The 17,511-nt window shown below is 38.0% G+C and overlaps 1 protein-coding gene across 2 annotated transcripts in view; it reads left to right on the top strand.

Annotated features, from left to right (window-relative positions):
- MBD5 (methyl-CpG binding domain protein 5) overlaps positions 1-14,272 on the top strand; it is a 445,079-nt gene extending 430,807 nt beyond the window's left edge. For both annotated transcript variants that reach the window (XM_043995606.1, XM_043995607.1), the window contains 2 exons: positions 9,190-9,265; positions 13,675-14,272. In XM_043995606.1, the coding sequence (XP_043851541.1) occupies positions 9,190-9,265; positions 13,675-13,746 (148 nt within the window). In that variant the 3' untranslated portion in view covers positions 13,747-14,272. The remainder of the gene's footprint in view (positions 1-9,189; positions 9,266-13,674) is intronic.
- The last annotated feature ends 3,239 nt before the right edge of the window (positions 14,273-17,511 follow it).

Genomic DNA, 17,511 nt, shown 5'->3' with positions numbered 1-17,511 from the left:
AGTGTCTAGGGCCGGATTTGAACTCAGGTCCTCCTGAATCCAGGGCCGGTGCTCTATCCACTGCGCCACCTAGCTGCCCTGCTAATATGATCTTAGGGTGCATTCATTTGGAATATTGTGTTCGGTTATAGCTGTCACTTTTTAAAAGGGAAATTGGCAAACAGGAATGAGTCCAAAGAAGTGAGACTAGATATTTGAAGTGACTGGAAAAGATGTATGAAGAACTATTGAAGGAAATAGGGATGTTTAGCCTAGAAGGAGCAGGAAGAACATGGTAGTTGCCAGAGATTATTTAAAAGACTCCCCTGTGCAAGATGGATTTAAGTTATTCTGGGTAGCTTCAAAGGGTAGAATTGGGCCTCTAGTTAGAAGTTACAGAGAAGATTTCAATTCAATAGAGAGAAGAATTTTCAATTTAAAATGGATAGCAATGGAATAAGCTCTTTATGAGGTAGTAGTCTCCCCAAGACTAGAAGTATTCAAGCACAAACCTAATCACCAGTTTTTAGGGTTATGATAGATAAATTGACCTCTAAAATCTCTTCCTAACATATAGTAGGTACTTAATAAATGTGTGTTGATTGGTTAATTATGTTAATGCAGTTGCCACAGGAAAGAAAGCAAAGTCAATAGATTGAGAAGGCAACTCGTTCTTCACAACTAAAGTAGTCAGAAATTGTATAGAGTTGAAGTGAGTGGTTACAGAAAAAAACAGGACTCACAGAGCCACCTTTACCTTACAGTGAAGAACTTCCACAAAAGCATATGCCAAAACTTGAGCAAACCTTCCTAGCTCCTTTCACTTCTCAATCTACCTATGCGACCTGGTAGCAGAGTGGAAAGAACTGGATTTGGAATGAGCAGACCTGGTTTCTGTTAAGGGTTAAAATTCTAGCTAAACTGTCTAAAATATCTAATGAGTGGTCGCCAATAAATTATAAGCTTTAGCAAGAGTTAGACTTTTAAGCATTTATTAAGGAGAATAAGAATTTGGTAAAGAGAGAGAGAAAGGCCTAGATTCCTATCTATTAAAGGGAGAGCACATTTCTAGCTCCCTTCTCCACCAGAGTCCAGAGGAAAGAGCGCCGGAGTCAACGCCAGTCTCTTCCTTCCTCCTCCCACTAGTCCGCGTCACTTCCTGACTCCTGGTCTTGCCCTCAAAGACCTTCCCTTCATGGGCAGAACTCTTCTACAGTAAGTATCCAGCAGGTGGCGTTATTCCAATCGTTACAGTCCCCCCTGTTGTTCCTCAAGAAACAAAATGTTTCCTTGACGGAACAGTAAAAACAATATAATAACTATTGCTAACTAATAATATGTGAACAACAATATAGAAAAGGAAGAGAGGAAAGTTTTGTCCAGAGGGGCGATTTTTTTTTTTTTGTCCTCATGAACCGACGCTTTGACATTAGTCTTGCAAAGGGAGGGCCTCTGCAGAGAATACATGTTACAGATGGTGTATATTATAACAGAAAGAGAAAAAAAACCAACAAAAAGAACAAATCAAAACTGTTCATTTAAAGTCTCTGAAAGTCTTTTCTCAGATGTCCTCTAGGTGTAATCGTGGAATGGAAGTCTTTTCAGGGGTTGATGTGTGGATGCTGGTAATCAGCCAGGAAAATTTCCTACAAAATTGAGCTTAACACAACTTTAAAATAGCTTTATCAATAATCAAATCAAACAATGAAAGTTCTCAAAAACATGTCTAAGGGAATTCAGAATCTTAGTTGTTACACATGAAACATATAATAAAACAAAATTGAAACATTCTTTAAAATTATAATATTACTGAGAAGACAATTGCTGTGATATTAATTTTTAAAAATAATTTTTATCTTTGTTTCATCACTTTTTGCATCATCTGCCTAATTATCCTCATGCCATTATGAGAAATTAGAAAATCTAATATAATTGGTAACAGGTGTCAAGGCCAAATTCAACACTGTATTTATCATGACACCTGAAATAATTATGGGGGTTACCATAAAAGAACAGAGAAATGATGGGATATGAGCATTCCCACACTTGAGCAATATGTACTGCCCATACAGTATGCCAGGCTTAAAATAGGTGGATGGAATATACGTCCATGCCACCGAACATATTGGAGGAAACTGAGTCAGACTTAATCAGATCCATGGGATTAAGATGTCCATGGCATCAGGCATATAGGAGGGAGCATAGAAGCCAGGTGTAGAAGTGAGATGGGTGGGATGAATACTTCCAGCCATCTGTACAATATTGTGGGGAAAAATAAAATAAAATATTAAACCAAGAGAATCCAACCTCAACATTTGTCAAAAGCCGTTCCCTCGGCCATACCTTGACTTCATGCATGTCTCCCCTCATGTGACAGTTCAGTGTCTGCTCTTGCACGTATTCCTCTTGTGATTGGACTGGCATCTGATAACTCAGAATAAAGGCAATTAATGTCTTAAATGATAAATTCCCATAATCCAAGTCTCATATGGATTTAAAAATTGAGGATAATAAATGATCGCAAAAAATGTGAATACATCTTGACTCAGAACACAATATATAATTATGCAACAATTTCAAATAATACCCCTTTTTCTTAACTTAGTATACAATTACTTTTTTGAAAAATCTGAACATATTTAAATACAAGTTAAAGCACAACACAATCTTAAAGAACTTTTACAAATGTTCCCCTCTTTTTTTTTTTTTGGGGGGGAATATGCTTATCAAAAATAATACTTCTAGAATCAATTTACACTTGCCATGGCAACCAATTTGCCAGGGAAATGCTTTAAAGAGTTTGATAAAATAATCAGTTGAGGAAAAAAAAATAACAAAAACAAACAACTCAGAATATGGGAGCACAATACTCCTAGAATTAACATTGTATTATGAAATCAAAACCATGTTTAAAAATAGATAGATGAATGAATAGAAGAAAATACACGTGGAATAATAAAAGACAATGAAATTCAAACTAGGGAAATCTAAATGAATATGAATTTAATATTAATAAGAGTCTTATAAAATATAAACTTGATCGCATGACTATAAAAAGCTTTTACAAATATTCTCCTTGTTTTAGAAACTAAGTATAAGACACAATCTCAAAAGCATGAAAATCTCTATGAAAATAAACCTATACCATTAATTCCAAAATGTATATGTAATAGCATAGAAATCCTATGTAACCTCTGAACTGATACTATTACTCTGAGTGAATTCAGAACACTTTTGATTCTGATATCTAAAATCCCCAATACTCATATCAATACCTTGTTTCTTACTTCTACATTTCTGTAAAATATATACCCTTCCATGGCAAAAGAAGCAGAGTCTTGAACTATGTTGATTGTCATTCTTATTCAGCTTAAGTTTTTCTTCTTTAACCCCTCTATATTGTCTGTCGGGCTTTTCACCATACAAATGCTTTATAAGATTACTAATTAAAGACAAAAGCAGGTTAGCAAAATTATGAACAAAACGAGCATATCTGGAATTTAAAGAGTTTTCTAAGATTGTCTCAAAAGCACAGCCAGGCCAGGGAAGGGCTGAGCCTGAAGCTGCAAATGCAGGTAGAAAAAGTTGAGCATGCGCACCAGATCTCTGGACTTCCCAGGCAGGGGAAGCTATGGGCTTGGCCATAGGAGGAGTAGAGGGTGGGGTCTGGAGAGGAGGGGAGGGACCAGAGCAATTTGAATCAGACTTGATTTTGAACTCAGGCCTGGATTCCTCTTCCCCCACTTTGCCTCCAGGTGCTAGGGGATTAAAAGCTTCTAGAGGGTGGGTCATTGCCTCCAGGCATGCAAAATTAGAGCAACAATTAGTGTTAGAATTGGGAAAAGCTGCAGGAATCTCTTCAGGTTTCTCTGAAAAAGCATGGTTGGGAGAGGGAGTGATATTTCCTTGTGTGAGTAAGTTGCTGGCTCTTTTAACAAAAATAAAAAGAAAAATAGAAAATCCACAAAAACAAAGCATTAACATGATCTTATCTCCCATTTGTCTGGTTAAACAGACTAAAATCAAAAATAGGGTAATTAGGGAGTTTAAAAGGTCCATTCGAAAAAACTTAAAGGGAAAACCCAGCCAGTACGCCAGTACTTAGCAGTTAAAGGGAGAGGGAGGGGAAATTTCTTACCCAACCAGAAGATCAGAAGAAGACTGAGGTTTAGCTATCCCTTCGTGGTCAGCCATCTGTTAAGGGTTAAAATTCTAGCTAAACTGTCTAAAATATCTAATGAGTGGTCGCCAATAAATTATAAGCTTTAGCAAGAGTTAGACTTTTAAGCATTTATTAAGGAGAATAAGAATTTAGTAAAGAGAGAGAGAAAGGCCTAGATTCCTATCTATTAAAGGGAGAGCACATTTCTAGCTCCCTTCTCCACCAGAGTCCAGAGGAAAGAGCGCCGGAGTCAGCGCCAGTCTCTTCCTTCCTCCTCCCACTAGTCCGCGTCACTTCCTGACTCCTGGTCTTGCCCTCAAAGACCTTCCCTTCATGGGCAGAACTCTTCTACAGTAAGTATCCAGCAGGTGGCGTTATTCCAATCGTTACATTTCTCATCATAGTCCTGTGGTTTACTGCCTGCATGATCTTGAACAAGTCAAGTTCTTCATCTATAAAATGAAAATCCATGATGGAGTACTCTAAACTCCTTCTTGACACCCTGTTCTCTCTAGGTTTTCAGGACACTACTCTATCCTGGTTCTCCTCTCTATATGGCTGCTTCTTCTCAGTCTCTTTTGCTGGATGTTCATCCACGTCATGCCTGCTGTGTAATTTAAGATTCTAAATGTGGATTCTAATCTGTTTCCCCAGTTTGGGGGGAAACTGACTAAAATCACTGATAAAACGAGTTTAGGTTTTTAAGGGTTTATTGAAAAAATAGAAAGAAAATGATTGAGAACAGAATTCCAACAGCCTGGCATTCCTATCTTTCCTCAAATTTCCTGTGAAGTCCTCTGCTGCCACCACCACCATCAAGTCAGGAACCCAAAATAGAGCGAGAGCTCTCCGCGCAGGCTCTCTCTCCTCCTTCCTGTCTCCTCCCAGAAAATAGGAGGCTCCTCAAGTTGATTGGCTGGTAGCCTTCATAGACAGCACCCATGAGCAAACATCACTTCCTGATGCCAAGGAAAAGCCACATGGCCTTGCCCTCTGAGGCATTTTCCTCATGGCGGAGCTTTCCCACAGCAAGTCTCCAGTAGGTGGCATCATTCCAATCATTACACTGCTAAACATGGGTTTCTTTTTTTTTTAATTATAGAAGTATTTTGTTATTTTCAAGTTACATGTAGAGATAGTTTTTCAACATTTTCTCCCTCCCTTTCCTCCCTCCCCAAGACAGCAAGCAATCTGATACAAGTTATATATGTACAATCACATTAAACATATTTCTGCATTAGTCATGCTATGAAAGAAGAAGTAGAGAAAAAGGGAAAAACCTCAAAAAAGAAAAACAAAAAAATAGAAATAGTATGGTTCAATCTGCATCTAGATTGCCACAGTTCTTTTTTTTTCTGGATTTGGAGAGCATGTTCCATCATGAGTCCTTTGGAACTATCTTGGACCATTGTATTGCTGAGAAGAATCAAGTCTATCACAGTTGATCAACACACAATGTTGTTGATACTGTATACAATGTTCTCCTGGTTCTGTTCATCTCACTCAGCATCAGTTCATGTAACTCTTTCCAGGTTTCTCTGAAATTTGCCTTCTCATTGTTTCTTACAGCACAATAGTATTTCATTACATTCATATACCACAACTTGTTCAGACATTCCCCAATTGATGGGTATCCCCTCAATTTCCAATTCCTTGCCACCACAAAAAGAGAAGCTATAAATATTTTTGAACATGTGGGTAAACATGGGTGTCTTAATAGGAAACTGTCCTGTTCTATCTTCTCTTTTCCCTCTATATTATTTCACTTGGTGATCCCATTAGCTCCTATGGATTCAATTATGCAGATGATTCTTGATTATCATAGCTCTAACCTCTTTGCTAATCTCTAGTCTCTAATCTCCAATTGCTTGTTAGACAAATCACACTATATGTCCCACAGACATCCTAAACTCAACATGTCCAAAACTGAATTCATTATCTTTACCCCTAAACCTTCCTTTCCTCCTAATTTCCCTATGACTGTCAAGGTTACCACCATCCTCCAAGTCTCCCCAGCTCACAACTTAGGTGTCACCCTCAGCTCTTCACTCTCTCTCATCCCCTACATTCAGTATGTTGCCAAGACTGATTGATTTTACCTTCTTAACATCTCTTGCATACATCCCTTTCTCTCCTGCTACATACAGGCCCTTATCTTCTCACACCGGGAGTATTGCAACAGCCCGCTTGTTAGCCTCCCAGCCTCAAATCTCTCCCCACTACAGGCTATCCTGCACTCACCTGTCCTAGAGTGATCTTCCTAAAGCACAGGTCCAACCATGAGACACACACTCAATAAATTCCAGTAGCCACCTATCTTGTCATCTTCAGGATCAAACATAGCATCTTTTGCTTGGTCTCTGAAGCCTTCGTAAGCCTCTTTCTCCCCATCTTTCCATTCTTGTTATATCTTAGTCCTCCCCACTTATTCTGTGATCCAGTGACAATGACTTCCTTGCATTCCTCACACTAGACTTTCCATCTGCTGACTACATTCATAGGCTGTCCCCATTCCTAGAATTCTCTCCCTCTTCATCTCTACCTCATGTCTTCCTTCAAGTTCCTACTAAAATCTCAGCTCCCCCACCCACACACAGTGCTAGTGTCTTCTTTTGATTATCTGTATATATCTTGTTTGCACATAGTTGTTTACATATCCTTTCCATCATTGAGAGCAGGGGACTATACTATCTTTTGCCCTTCTTTGCACAGTTCCCAGCATATAGAAGGTGCTTAATAAGTGCTTCTTGTCTAAAATCTGATATTTCCATGAACTTGCTAGTGATTCCCAAAATGTCAAACCACAAAGACTAATTTTCTAGAAATATCAGGACTGCTTGCCTTCAGAACTCTACTGCCAGAGTTAATTCTCTCATACTCCCATAGTTATTTCTCTTCTTTGCTGCCAGAGGATCCCATTCCTTGAAGCTGCTTCCTGCTTTGAATGTTGCCTTTTTGTGTCTGTGCCTACCTGATAGTATCTGTCTTAACTCCCTCCCTTGAATTTGGCCTCTAAAGGGAGAGGAGACATGATCCTTTCCCCTACCCCTAAAAGAGAAGAGATCACATTCCACAAAATTGCTCCCTGCTTCTAATGCCTCAAACTCAAACTGTTTTACTGTCAGGTTTAACAGGCTTAGCTTTTTTAAAGGCCACCAGGGCCATGGCCCAGCTTAACCTTCCAAATTCAGTCAGAGAATTCCATGCTTCACAAAGGGGTGTCAGGATGTAGGCTTCTAGCATTAGCATATCAATATCTGGTTACTTCTGTTCTGTGCCCCTTACTTTCCGTAATTCTGTCAACTGTCTGGTGGCCAGAATCCAAATCCCTCATACATACTATGCAGGAATATATGAGATACATGCAAATAGATGCAAGGTAACTGTAGAGGCAAAGACACTAGCCTCTCAGGGGAAAGAGGACCAGGAAAGGAATGGGGCCAGGGATTCTAAAAGAGCTGCATGTAAGCAGGAAATGCATTCAGGGCATGGGAGGCAGCCAGGGCATGGACACAGAGAGAGGAGATAGAGTGTAGTGTGTGAGGAGCAACTGGCCAGCAGGGAAGATAATAGAGTATATGGAGGGTTTTGATGTGTAAGAAGTCTGGAAAGATAACAAGGGACAGTGTCCTGAAGAGCTTTAGATACCAGAGAGAGTATTTTATATCGAATGCTAGAGAGAATAGGGAACCACTAAATATGGGCTAGGAGGGTAAAGTGCTTTAGGAAAATCACTTGGACAGCTGTGCCTTGAAATGAAGAGAGACTTAGGACAGGGAGACCCATTAAGACACTATTACAATGATCCAGGTGAGGAGTGATCAGGCCTGAACTAGGACTGGGCCTATGTGAGTAGTGATGAATTAGAATGATCTTGTTGACATAGAGCTGACAAGAACTGACAGTGATTGGACATGTGGCATGAGGTGAGAGTGAGGAGTCAGGGATGAGGTCCACTTTGTTACTCCACCCTAAGGACTTTGGGACCTTTTCATCTGACTTACAATTGAAATATCTGGTGCTATATGTGTTGTCTCCCACATGAGATTGTGAGCTTCTTGAGAGCAAGGGCTATCTCTGTTTTTGTATCTCCAGTGCTTAGAGCAGGATTTTGTACAATAAGCATTTAAAAATGCTTTTTCATTAATCATTCATTCATGACACCAATGTTGCAAAACTAAGTGATTAGAACGGTACCAGTGTCTTTGACAATATAAAAGGGGGTGGGTTTGGAGGGAAAGAAAAATGAATTCTGTTTTAGACTCCTTGAGTTTAAGATGCCTATGGGACACCTAGTTCAAAAATAAGAAGGTCAAAAGGAAAGAACATGCATGAAATTATTGGAACTCTGATTTTGATCTCTAAAAGAATTAAATCACTATAGCCAAGGAAAATGTTGGGACCTTATTAAGTGAGTGCCTGAATAGGGACTGACTCCTACTGGGGTGAGTAAAGTGAAGCTGTTCATATGAATGGGGATTTCATTCTTAGTTGGTTAAGCCTGGCACTGTAATGTTGCAGTAAGGGAGAGGGAGCTCCCTAGTGGCCAGTACATGCAGTTCAGCTCATCTGCCCTTTATTAAGTTGAATAAAATCATTCAACTGAACAGGATGAAACAAAGATCAGCCCCTACCAAGAAACCTGGTGGCTGCCTCTGTGGTCTGGCTGAGTAGGGCCTGCCCTGAGTATTTATGATAGTCTCTGCAAGAAAAAGAATTTAGCTCAAAATTAGCTCTTCTCAAAGGGCATCATAAATTGGGGGAGAAAAATCTAAGAGGGAAAACTGGATGTGATCGTGCCTCTTTCCACAATCTGTCTCATGTATAGATGCTGATATTTTACATAGTGCAATGCTGAGTATTTTCTGTTCAGAGGTAAGAAGCACAAATACAGTACAATGACACCTAATCTGCCAGCTGTTAATACCCATTCCTGCTCCCTAGTGGGACTGTTTGTGATCTTGATGTCATAAAGCCTGAAAGTAAACAATGGTAAAATCAGAAAGAAATATGTTAAATCTATATGGTATTTTTTCTCCTTAATTTAGAAGTGGAAAGCTAAACAACCATTTAGAAGCTGCTATTCATGAGGCCATGAGTGAATTGGACAAAATATCTGGGAATGTAAGTGACTTCTTTTTGACATTCACTATACTGCTTTGACAAAAACAAAAACAAACAAACATTCAGTATACTGCTTTGAAAAGAAGGATGTTGTTTTCAGTAACTCCTCTGTGGTGATGCTATCAGGTGATCAGATATAATTTCCCAAGTAAATTAGAGGGTAAAAAAACTGGCATCAGAAAACACTCAGAATAATTTGGAAAAAAAATGTATCAGTGTTAATTGTATATTTATTTCCAGAAAGTAATTTTTTTCTATCACATGTGACAAGTCTATATTTCCTTTTAAAGTCTAAGTAACAAAACATTGAAACCCAGTTAGTAATACCTTGCTTTAATTTAGCCCAATGATATATTATTTACATCAAATATGATTAAATATTAAGTTTATAAGTATCCATAGAACTGATAGTATCTCATTGGAAAGGCAGTCATAGTATCTCCGGTTTAGAACTGAGAGGAACCTGAGAGGTTGTCTAGAGTACCCCCATCAATTTTGCAATTAACAGGCAGCTAGGTGGTGCAGTGGATAAAGCATGGAGCCTGGATTCTGGAGGACCTGAGGTCAAATCCAGCCTCAGACAATTGACACTTGTGTGACCCTGGGCAAGTCACTTAACTCTCATTGCCCCGCCCCCCCAAAAAATGTGCAAATAAGGAAAGTAGAACTCATTATATCCTTAGGACTTGCCTAAGGCTACACAGATAGGAAATGGCAGAGCTAGGATTTCTAGATATAAGGCTAAGAAGAATCATTAAGCCTTTTAAGTTCCTTTCTATTCTGATATTTAAAAAAGAAAAATTTTAACACAAAATTCTGATGTAATAAAATTTAATTCAGTAATCTTCTGTATTAAATAAGTAATTACCTTTTTTAACATTCATACACACATGTGCAAGACATGTGTAACACAGAAAGTAGCACTGGATAACAAAAAGAATGCTGGACTCACATGAGTTCAAATTCTAGCTTTTCTACTTATTATCTGTGTGATCCTAAATAAATCATTCAACCTCTATGGGCCTCAACTTCCATATCTATAATATAAGGCTGTTGGATTAGATGATCTCTGTGATCTAAATCCTATCATTTATCTTTTCTACTTGTATTCTGAATACTTAGCACATAAGCACTTAATAAAGGCTTTTTCATTCATTCATATGATCCTAAGTATAAGAGAAATACGATCCATTCTTCCATGGTTCATATCTTCTCTAATGTAGAAATCATAAATAGAAATCTTAAATATAAATTTGAAGAGCCTTTAAATATATTGATTATCCAGGATCATTAAACATTAAAAGCAACTTTTTTCCTATTTACTTGGAAGTTTGTTCATGCCTATTTTATATTTTAACAAATCTGCTTAAATAATAATATCCTAAGGCCTATTAAAATTTTTATAACTATATCTCTTAAGTATTACTTATATTTATTGCATTAGAACTGGGTAACAGAAATGTATAGTCAGTTTTGTTCCCAGGAAGGGAAGAGGGAAGTGAACAATAATTTATTAAATGCTTTGTACTTTGTGCCAGGCATTGTGCTAAGCACTTTACAAATATTACCTTAACAATAATGCTGGGAGGTAGGTCCCCTTTTACAGTGGAGGAAACTGAATCACACAGAAGTTAAATTGCTTGCCCAGGGTCATACCACTAGTAAGTGTTTGAGGACATATTTGAACTCTTCCAGACTCCAGGCCCAGCATTCAAGGGAATAGTTAGGTCCAGTGCACTAAGAATGGTTCCCGTTAAACAGGAAGTCAGCTGGTAGCAAAGTCCAAATAGAATCCAGTTCTAATTTATAGTCCCTTTTTCCTCCTAAAATCATCCCCCCCCCAGATGTCTAGAATTATCAACTCTAATAGCAGCATTATATTTAGTAAGGTCCCTCCACAATGACAAGGAACTTAATGACCTCATAAGGTTTGTCCATTACATTGTTGAATATCAATAATTTTTTTTTGTGTGAAACAACTGGGGTTACATGACTTGCCCAGGGTCACACAGGTTGTGTCAAGTGTCTGAGGCTAGATTTGAACTCAGGTCCTCCTGACTCCAAAGCTGGTGCTCTATCCACTGTGCCACCTAGCTGCCCTGAATATGAATAATTCTTAATAAGTTCATTGTTGTTGTCCAGTTGTTCAGTCACGACCAACTCTGTGTGACCCTATTTTTAATGAAGTTTTCTTTTTTTTTTTTTTGACATTTCTTCCATGAAAAACAGAGATGAATTTATTACATGTCAATATATTGTTTTGATGAGTGGCTATGGTCAAAACCATCTGATTCTTTTTTTTTTAATTCTGAATTTATTTATTTATTTATTTTACATATAAGGTATTTTATTTTTGCCGTTACATATAAAGATAGTTCTCAACTTTTGTTTATACAAGCTTTACAATTTCAGATTTTTCTCCCTCCCTCCCCCCTCCCCTAGACAGCAGGTAATCTGATATAGGTTATATCTATATATCTATATACATATACATATAGATATATCTATATTTATACACACATATATATACACATAATAACATTAATCCTATTTCTGCATTAGTTCTGTTATAAGAGAAAAAATCAGAGCAATGATGCAAAACCTCAAAATAGAAAAAAAAAACAGCACCAAAAACAAAAGAAATAGTATGGTTCAATCAGCATCTATACTCCACAGTTCTTTTTTTTTTTTTCTTGGATTTGGAGATCCTCTTCTATCATGAGTTCCCTGGAACTCTTCTGTACCATTGCATTGGTGAGAAGAATCTAGTCCATCACAGTAGGTCAACACTCAATGTTGATGATACTGTGTACAATGTTCTTCTGGTTCTGCTCATCTCACTCATCATCAGCTCACATAAGACTTTATGAGGTTTTCTTGGCAGAGATACCAGCGTGATTTCCCATTCCCTTGTCCAAGTTCCTCCTTAGGTTGCCCCAAAGTCTGCCACTTGTAACTTTCCCTCATTTCGTTAGTATAAGTTGTATCTTTGGAAAACAACTTAAGAGAAACAAAACAGGACAAGGAAAAGGGCAGTGGAATTAGAGTTAAAAGACCTAGGTTGGAAATCTGTCCTTGCCATCTGTAGCATTGGGACCTTGGGCAAATCACTTTACCTCCTCTGAGCCTCATTCTTCTCATCTCTAAAATGAGGCATTGCACCAAATGATCTCACAGGCTCCTTTCAGGACTAAAATCCTATTAATTTAAGTTTCATATCCCTTCCAGATGATAACCCTTCCTATATTTTATAGTACTGATTATGTTGCCACCTGAGTCTTGTCTCCAAGTGAAACTTCCCTAATTCCTTCAAAGAAGCTGAACATCCTCAGTTTTATATGTCTTGTAACACGTGTAAATTTTATTACCCTTTAATACAGCACAGGGGTCGGTGGCTTCTGGCCCTTTGCCCACCACTTACCCACACCACCACTTCACAAGGGCCCTTATTAGTCCAGCATCCCCAGGGCCTCAGACAAAAGCAGCCTAGTGCATGAGACTGACCGCCAGCTTCCTGCCCCTTCCACACGCACCCAGCAATCACCGCTTTGGCAGCAGCTCATGCCCTACCCATGCTTAGTCTGGCATGGAGTGTAACAACAAAGTATTTAAAGCTGAGTAGGCCATTGACTGCTCCTCCAGCCTACACAATCCCAGATCCACCAACAGATGGTAGTGGCATTCTGCTTTACATCCTAGTCATTCTAATTAATGAACAGCCTTTTTCTGGGTTGCTGTGTGTTTATTCCTTAATAATCCTTGGCCTTTCTGAGCAGTTACAGTACGTAAGATGAAGAAATGAAAAATAAAACATTTTCACATACTAAACTTATACATTCTCCACATTAAAACAAAATTATTAGCCTGATGATCCTCAGAGGTGAAAATACATGCCTACAACCGAATGCTTTTTTTGTGTCTTAAATTCATTTGGAGAGTAGTGGCATATTGTGTTTACTCTATTAATCCTCTGATCAGCCCTTAGTTTTCTACTGTTCTGAGATTCATTATGGGGGTACATTGACTGTGGGCACAACTGTTGCTTTAAGAAAGTCATTTTTTTGAAAAAAGTCATAGGCTCATAGAAGGTCAGAACTGAAAAGGTTCTTAAAGCTCACCTGATCCAACCCCTTCAGTTTAGGGATGAAGAAAATAAGATCCAGAGAGGTTAACTGACTTTCCCAAGGTAATACATTCACCTTGTAGAAAATTGGAACTAGACTATTGGTCACCTGAGTCGTCATTTGATGTTGAGGAAGGGAGCTTATCTCCTTTCAGGGCAGAATACGAACATGGGTGACTGAAAACCCTAACCTGGGCATGTTACTGTCAAATAGGTCTTTTTCAGAAATCATGTGGTTTTTGTGGTATGCACCTCTTAAGGTTTTTTTTTGCTTCCTCGTTTTCAGGTTCACCAAATCCCACAGGGAGACAGACAAGTGAAGCCTCCAAAACCCAAAAGGAGGAAGATTTCCAGATAACATTGAATGTCTTTGTTGATGGTCCAGTATTTATCAAAAGGAACATGCACATATATCTGTCGATAGGTATTGGTATAGCTATGACTATATCAGTATCGAAGGCAAGGCAGATAACTGTCACCACTAACGGGTGCTAAATGAAACAGTGGTACCATTTTTTTCTGATCAGGAAGGATACTGAGTGCTGGATAAGCTAATCAAAATCCTTGAAAGATGACAATAACAAGGCATCAAGTGATTACTGAAAACCTTTTTTCTATGATACTAAAAATTGTGATTATAAGAAATAGTCCAAATGTTTCTGAGAAATTTTCATTGTGTATATAGATAATACAGAATTTCATGGTGATATCTGAATTGTAAATACTGTACAATATTGTCATGTACAAGCGTACCTGATGCACACTTTATCTTTTATTGTACAAAAAAAAATAGTGTACAAAATTCTTTGGTTTCTATTGAGTACACATACCAGAGACTACCAGTGTAAAGTGATAAATAAAAATACAGCCTAAATGCTTTTATATGATAATGTAAAAGATGCTGTTTTTGTATTTAACAGCAGAGAAAAGGCATGATTATGTAATACCTTAATTATGACATACACTTCACACCACTGAGTGTTCATTTATATTGTCTGTTTGGAATGAACCTTGCCTGGAAGTACTGTACTCCATTTCAGGTCTCTGTAGGAGAGTGCAACCTTGCAGATTCCTAAGGGGATGTGGGCTCACAGGTCTAAATTAAGAATTCAAAAACTGCAACCATTTGTTGCATATTTTTTTTACCTAAGTTTTAAAGTAGAATAGGTTTTATAAAAAAAAAATCTTAGATGGACTATTTTATTCAGCCATTTCTGTAGTTAAAATTTCATAGCCACCTATTGAACTGCATCACTTATATAATACACCACCATTGACTCTCAAAAACTACATTTATTAGCATCCATCATCTGACCTGATAAAACATCCTGTTTACACACATGGAGGCAAGGGCTCCATTTTGAAATCATTATCAGATAAAGACAAAGTATTTTGATTTTTATAGTAACAAAAACATACATATGTCATCAAAATGATTTTCATATCCATCCTACAGTATTACTAACCCAGTCATTAAGGTGGCTTACAAAATTATTAGCAATGGTAATTTTTTATCAGTATTATGTAACATATCAGATTTATTTTATTTAAAGAATTATTTATACCATTAACAGATTCTTATATATATTAATGTGGCTGAAATGTGCAGGTTAAATCTATTAACCAAATTATTTATATTATATTAAGTAAAAAATGTGAAACACAAATGTAGAGAGGAAATAATACACTACAAATATACAAACCTAAAACTGTGAGCCATTGTAAAGTACAAGAAAATTAATAAGAAATGTAGCACAACATCATTTTCCGTCTTCTTCACATTTTTGGTGGTGGTGGTGGTACAACCCCATCTCCCAGGCAGCAGAGCATAGGTTTCACTCCTCCAACCTGGCCCGGGTTGAAGGCCTATCAAATCAGGGTCCTAAGGATCTACTCTCCCTTCATTCTTGGCACCACCACGTTTTCCCCACCAAAACACTTTGATCCCTGTAAGAGCCATGATTGACATGATGCTCTTGCTTTAGCTAGGAGAGCCAGTAAGTCGCATGTTCAGAAGTTAACGCCCATGCTGCTGTGCGCATGGAGACACTTGATCACTGGGCATCCTGAATCCTCCTTGCTCATCTTCCCAGCTCGCTCTCTCTCTCTCTCTCTCTCTCTCTCTCTCTCTCTCTCTCTCTCTCTCTCTCTCTCTCTCTCAGAGCCCAAACTCTTCATTTCTGTCATGCGACAGAGTCCTCCTGACCCAAGGTCATTTGGGAACCTGGATTTCTTGGGCCACAGCACACAGCACTACCACCGGGCTCACTTTCCGTGTCTCACATAGATAGCTCTTCATTTTTTTCCCCAAAGTCCCTTCACCTTCCCTCTCCCTTTCCCATTTCCCCAAACCTGATGGAATGCAATTAGCTACACTAAGCTACAGTGGCCTGGAGGCAGGAGCCCTTCCTTCTGTGGGGTAGGTTCATTTTGTCTTTTATGTAATGGCAGGGAGCCTTGCCATGGTCCTTCATGCAAACTCATGTGAAGTGATTCTTTGTGTAGTTTAGTTAACACTTTTTGTTACAAGTTGATGTGTTTGTTATGTTTAAACAGTTAATGTTGTCCATTTTCCGTCCCAGCCTGCTTTTCTGCTGTTTTGTCTTTCACGGATGTTTTTATTCACAGATTCACATATGTGTGCAGATGCCTGTGGATGTGTGGGAGTGTGTGTGTGTGCCTGTGGGAGTGTTTGTATTTAGGTTTTTTTTGTTTTTCTGGCCTAAAACTGAGTTTGTATTGACCAACCCTTTTTTTTTCTTTCGACATTTTAAACGAATTAGGTTTGTACTTTCTCACCAATGTATACTTTACATTAGTAGACTATGTAAAGTATTTTTGTGCACTTGATCTCATTGGTTAATAATGGCATTGATGTGGGTGCTAGGAATAGTTTGTTTCAGTCCATACAGGTTTTTTTTCCTCTTTTAGAGTTTTTATGGTTTCATGTAAGCAGTTAATGTAAATATTGTGAGCATTACAGGTCATGCAGTGCTGTAACATTTTTTTAAATGTTGCACCTACTTTACAATTAAAAAAGCTGGTCACTCATACTTGAATTTTGCCCGTAGAGCCATTTCTTTCTCTCTGCACTGAAGCTTACTATTCATTTTTGATGGAGGCAAGTCCTCCTTACTTAGAATATTTTTTGCCCAACAGCAGCTTTTTTTTTCAAACTAAAGATGGAACTGATATAAAACAAAAACCTTTTTTGTCCCTTTAAATAAAGTAGCATATCCCTCTGGAAAGGGAAATGTGACTAAGATACGGGGGTTACATCCCTAAAAAGCTCCAATACAAGAGCCAAGCAAATGCAAATTAATGGTTAGATTTTTTTCTGAACAAATAAGAATCAAACAGCTCTTTCTTTGCCTTCCAACTCTGGACTTTCTGGCTGCTACCGTTAAAGGTAATTCAGGATTTTCATATATTTGAATGGATTTTTTTTTTCTTGTTCCCACTTTTCAGTCCCATTATGACTGAAGATGCTAAATTAAAACAAGCACCTGCAATATGAAAAGTGCACACACATTCCCTCATGATGTCATGGATCTCCTTTTACTCCATTTGCTTCAAAAACTCAATTTTGTATTATTTACAAACTGAATTTTTCTTATCTTGTCACCAACACACCATTAACATTCAAACATAATAATACAGGCAGAAGTTGGAAACTGCCAATGAATTGCATTAGCAGTAGGAGCTTCCCTTTTCCCTGTTTCCCCACCAAAATACAATTCCTTTTGAGTGTTAATAAGGACAATGAAACATCCTAAAAGCCATCCCCCTGGATGATCCGTATCATTTTTCTTTGTGGATCATTCTTTTTGATTCCCCTCCACATTTATGATTTTCCAGAGCTTTCAGTGCTTTCTAAAAAGTCACAAATAATCGTCCAGTGATACTAAAGATTCTGATAGGGTTTGGTTTTGGGGTTTTTTTTTCCAAAGAAAGGAAAGGTAGTAGGCCACACTAATAGTCCACTACTCTGTTCTTGCATTGCCCACTTATGCCAGTATTATAAAACATTCAAGAGCAACAGCACAATGCTTAGAGCGAGTTATGAAGTCATTACTTGATTTCATTTTTCAGATGTTAAAAAAACACTTAAGTCAGAATTTGA

This window comes from Dromiciops gliroides, chromosome 3, assembly GCF_019393635.1.
Source record: "Dromiciops gliroides isolate mDroGli1 chromosome 3, mDroGli1.pri, whole genome shotgun sequence".
NCBI classification, from domain to species: domain Eukaryota; kingdom Metazoa; phylum Chordata; class Mammalia; order Microbiotheria; family Microbiotheriidae; genus Dromiciops; species Dromiciops gliroides.
The sequence above is the reverse complement of the archived record's forward strand: the minus strand, read 5'-3'. Positions and strand labels throughout refer to the sequence as shown.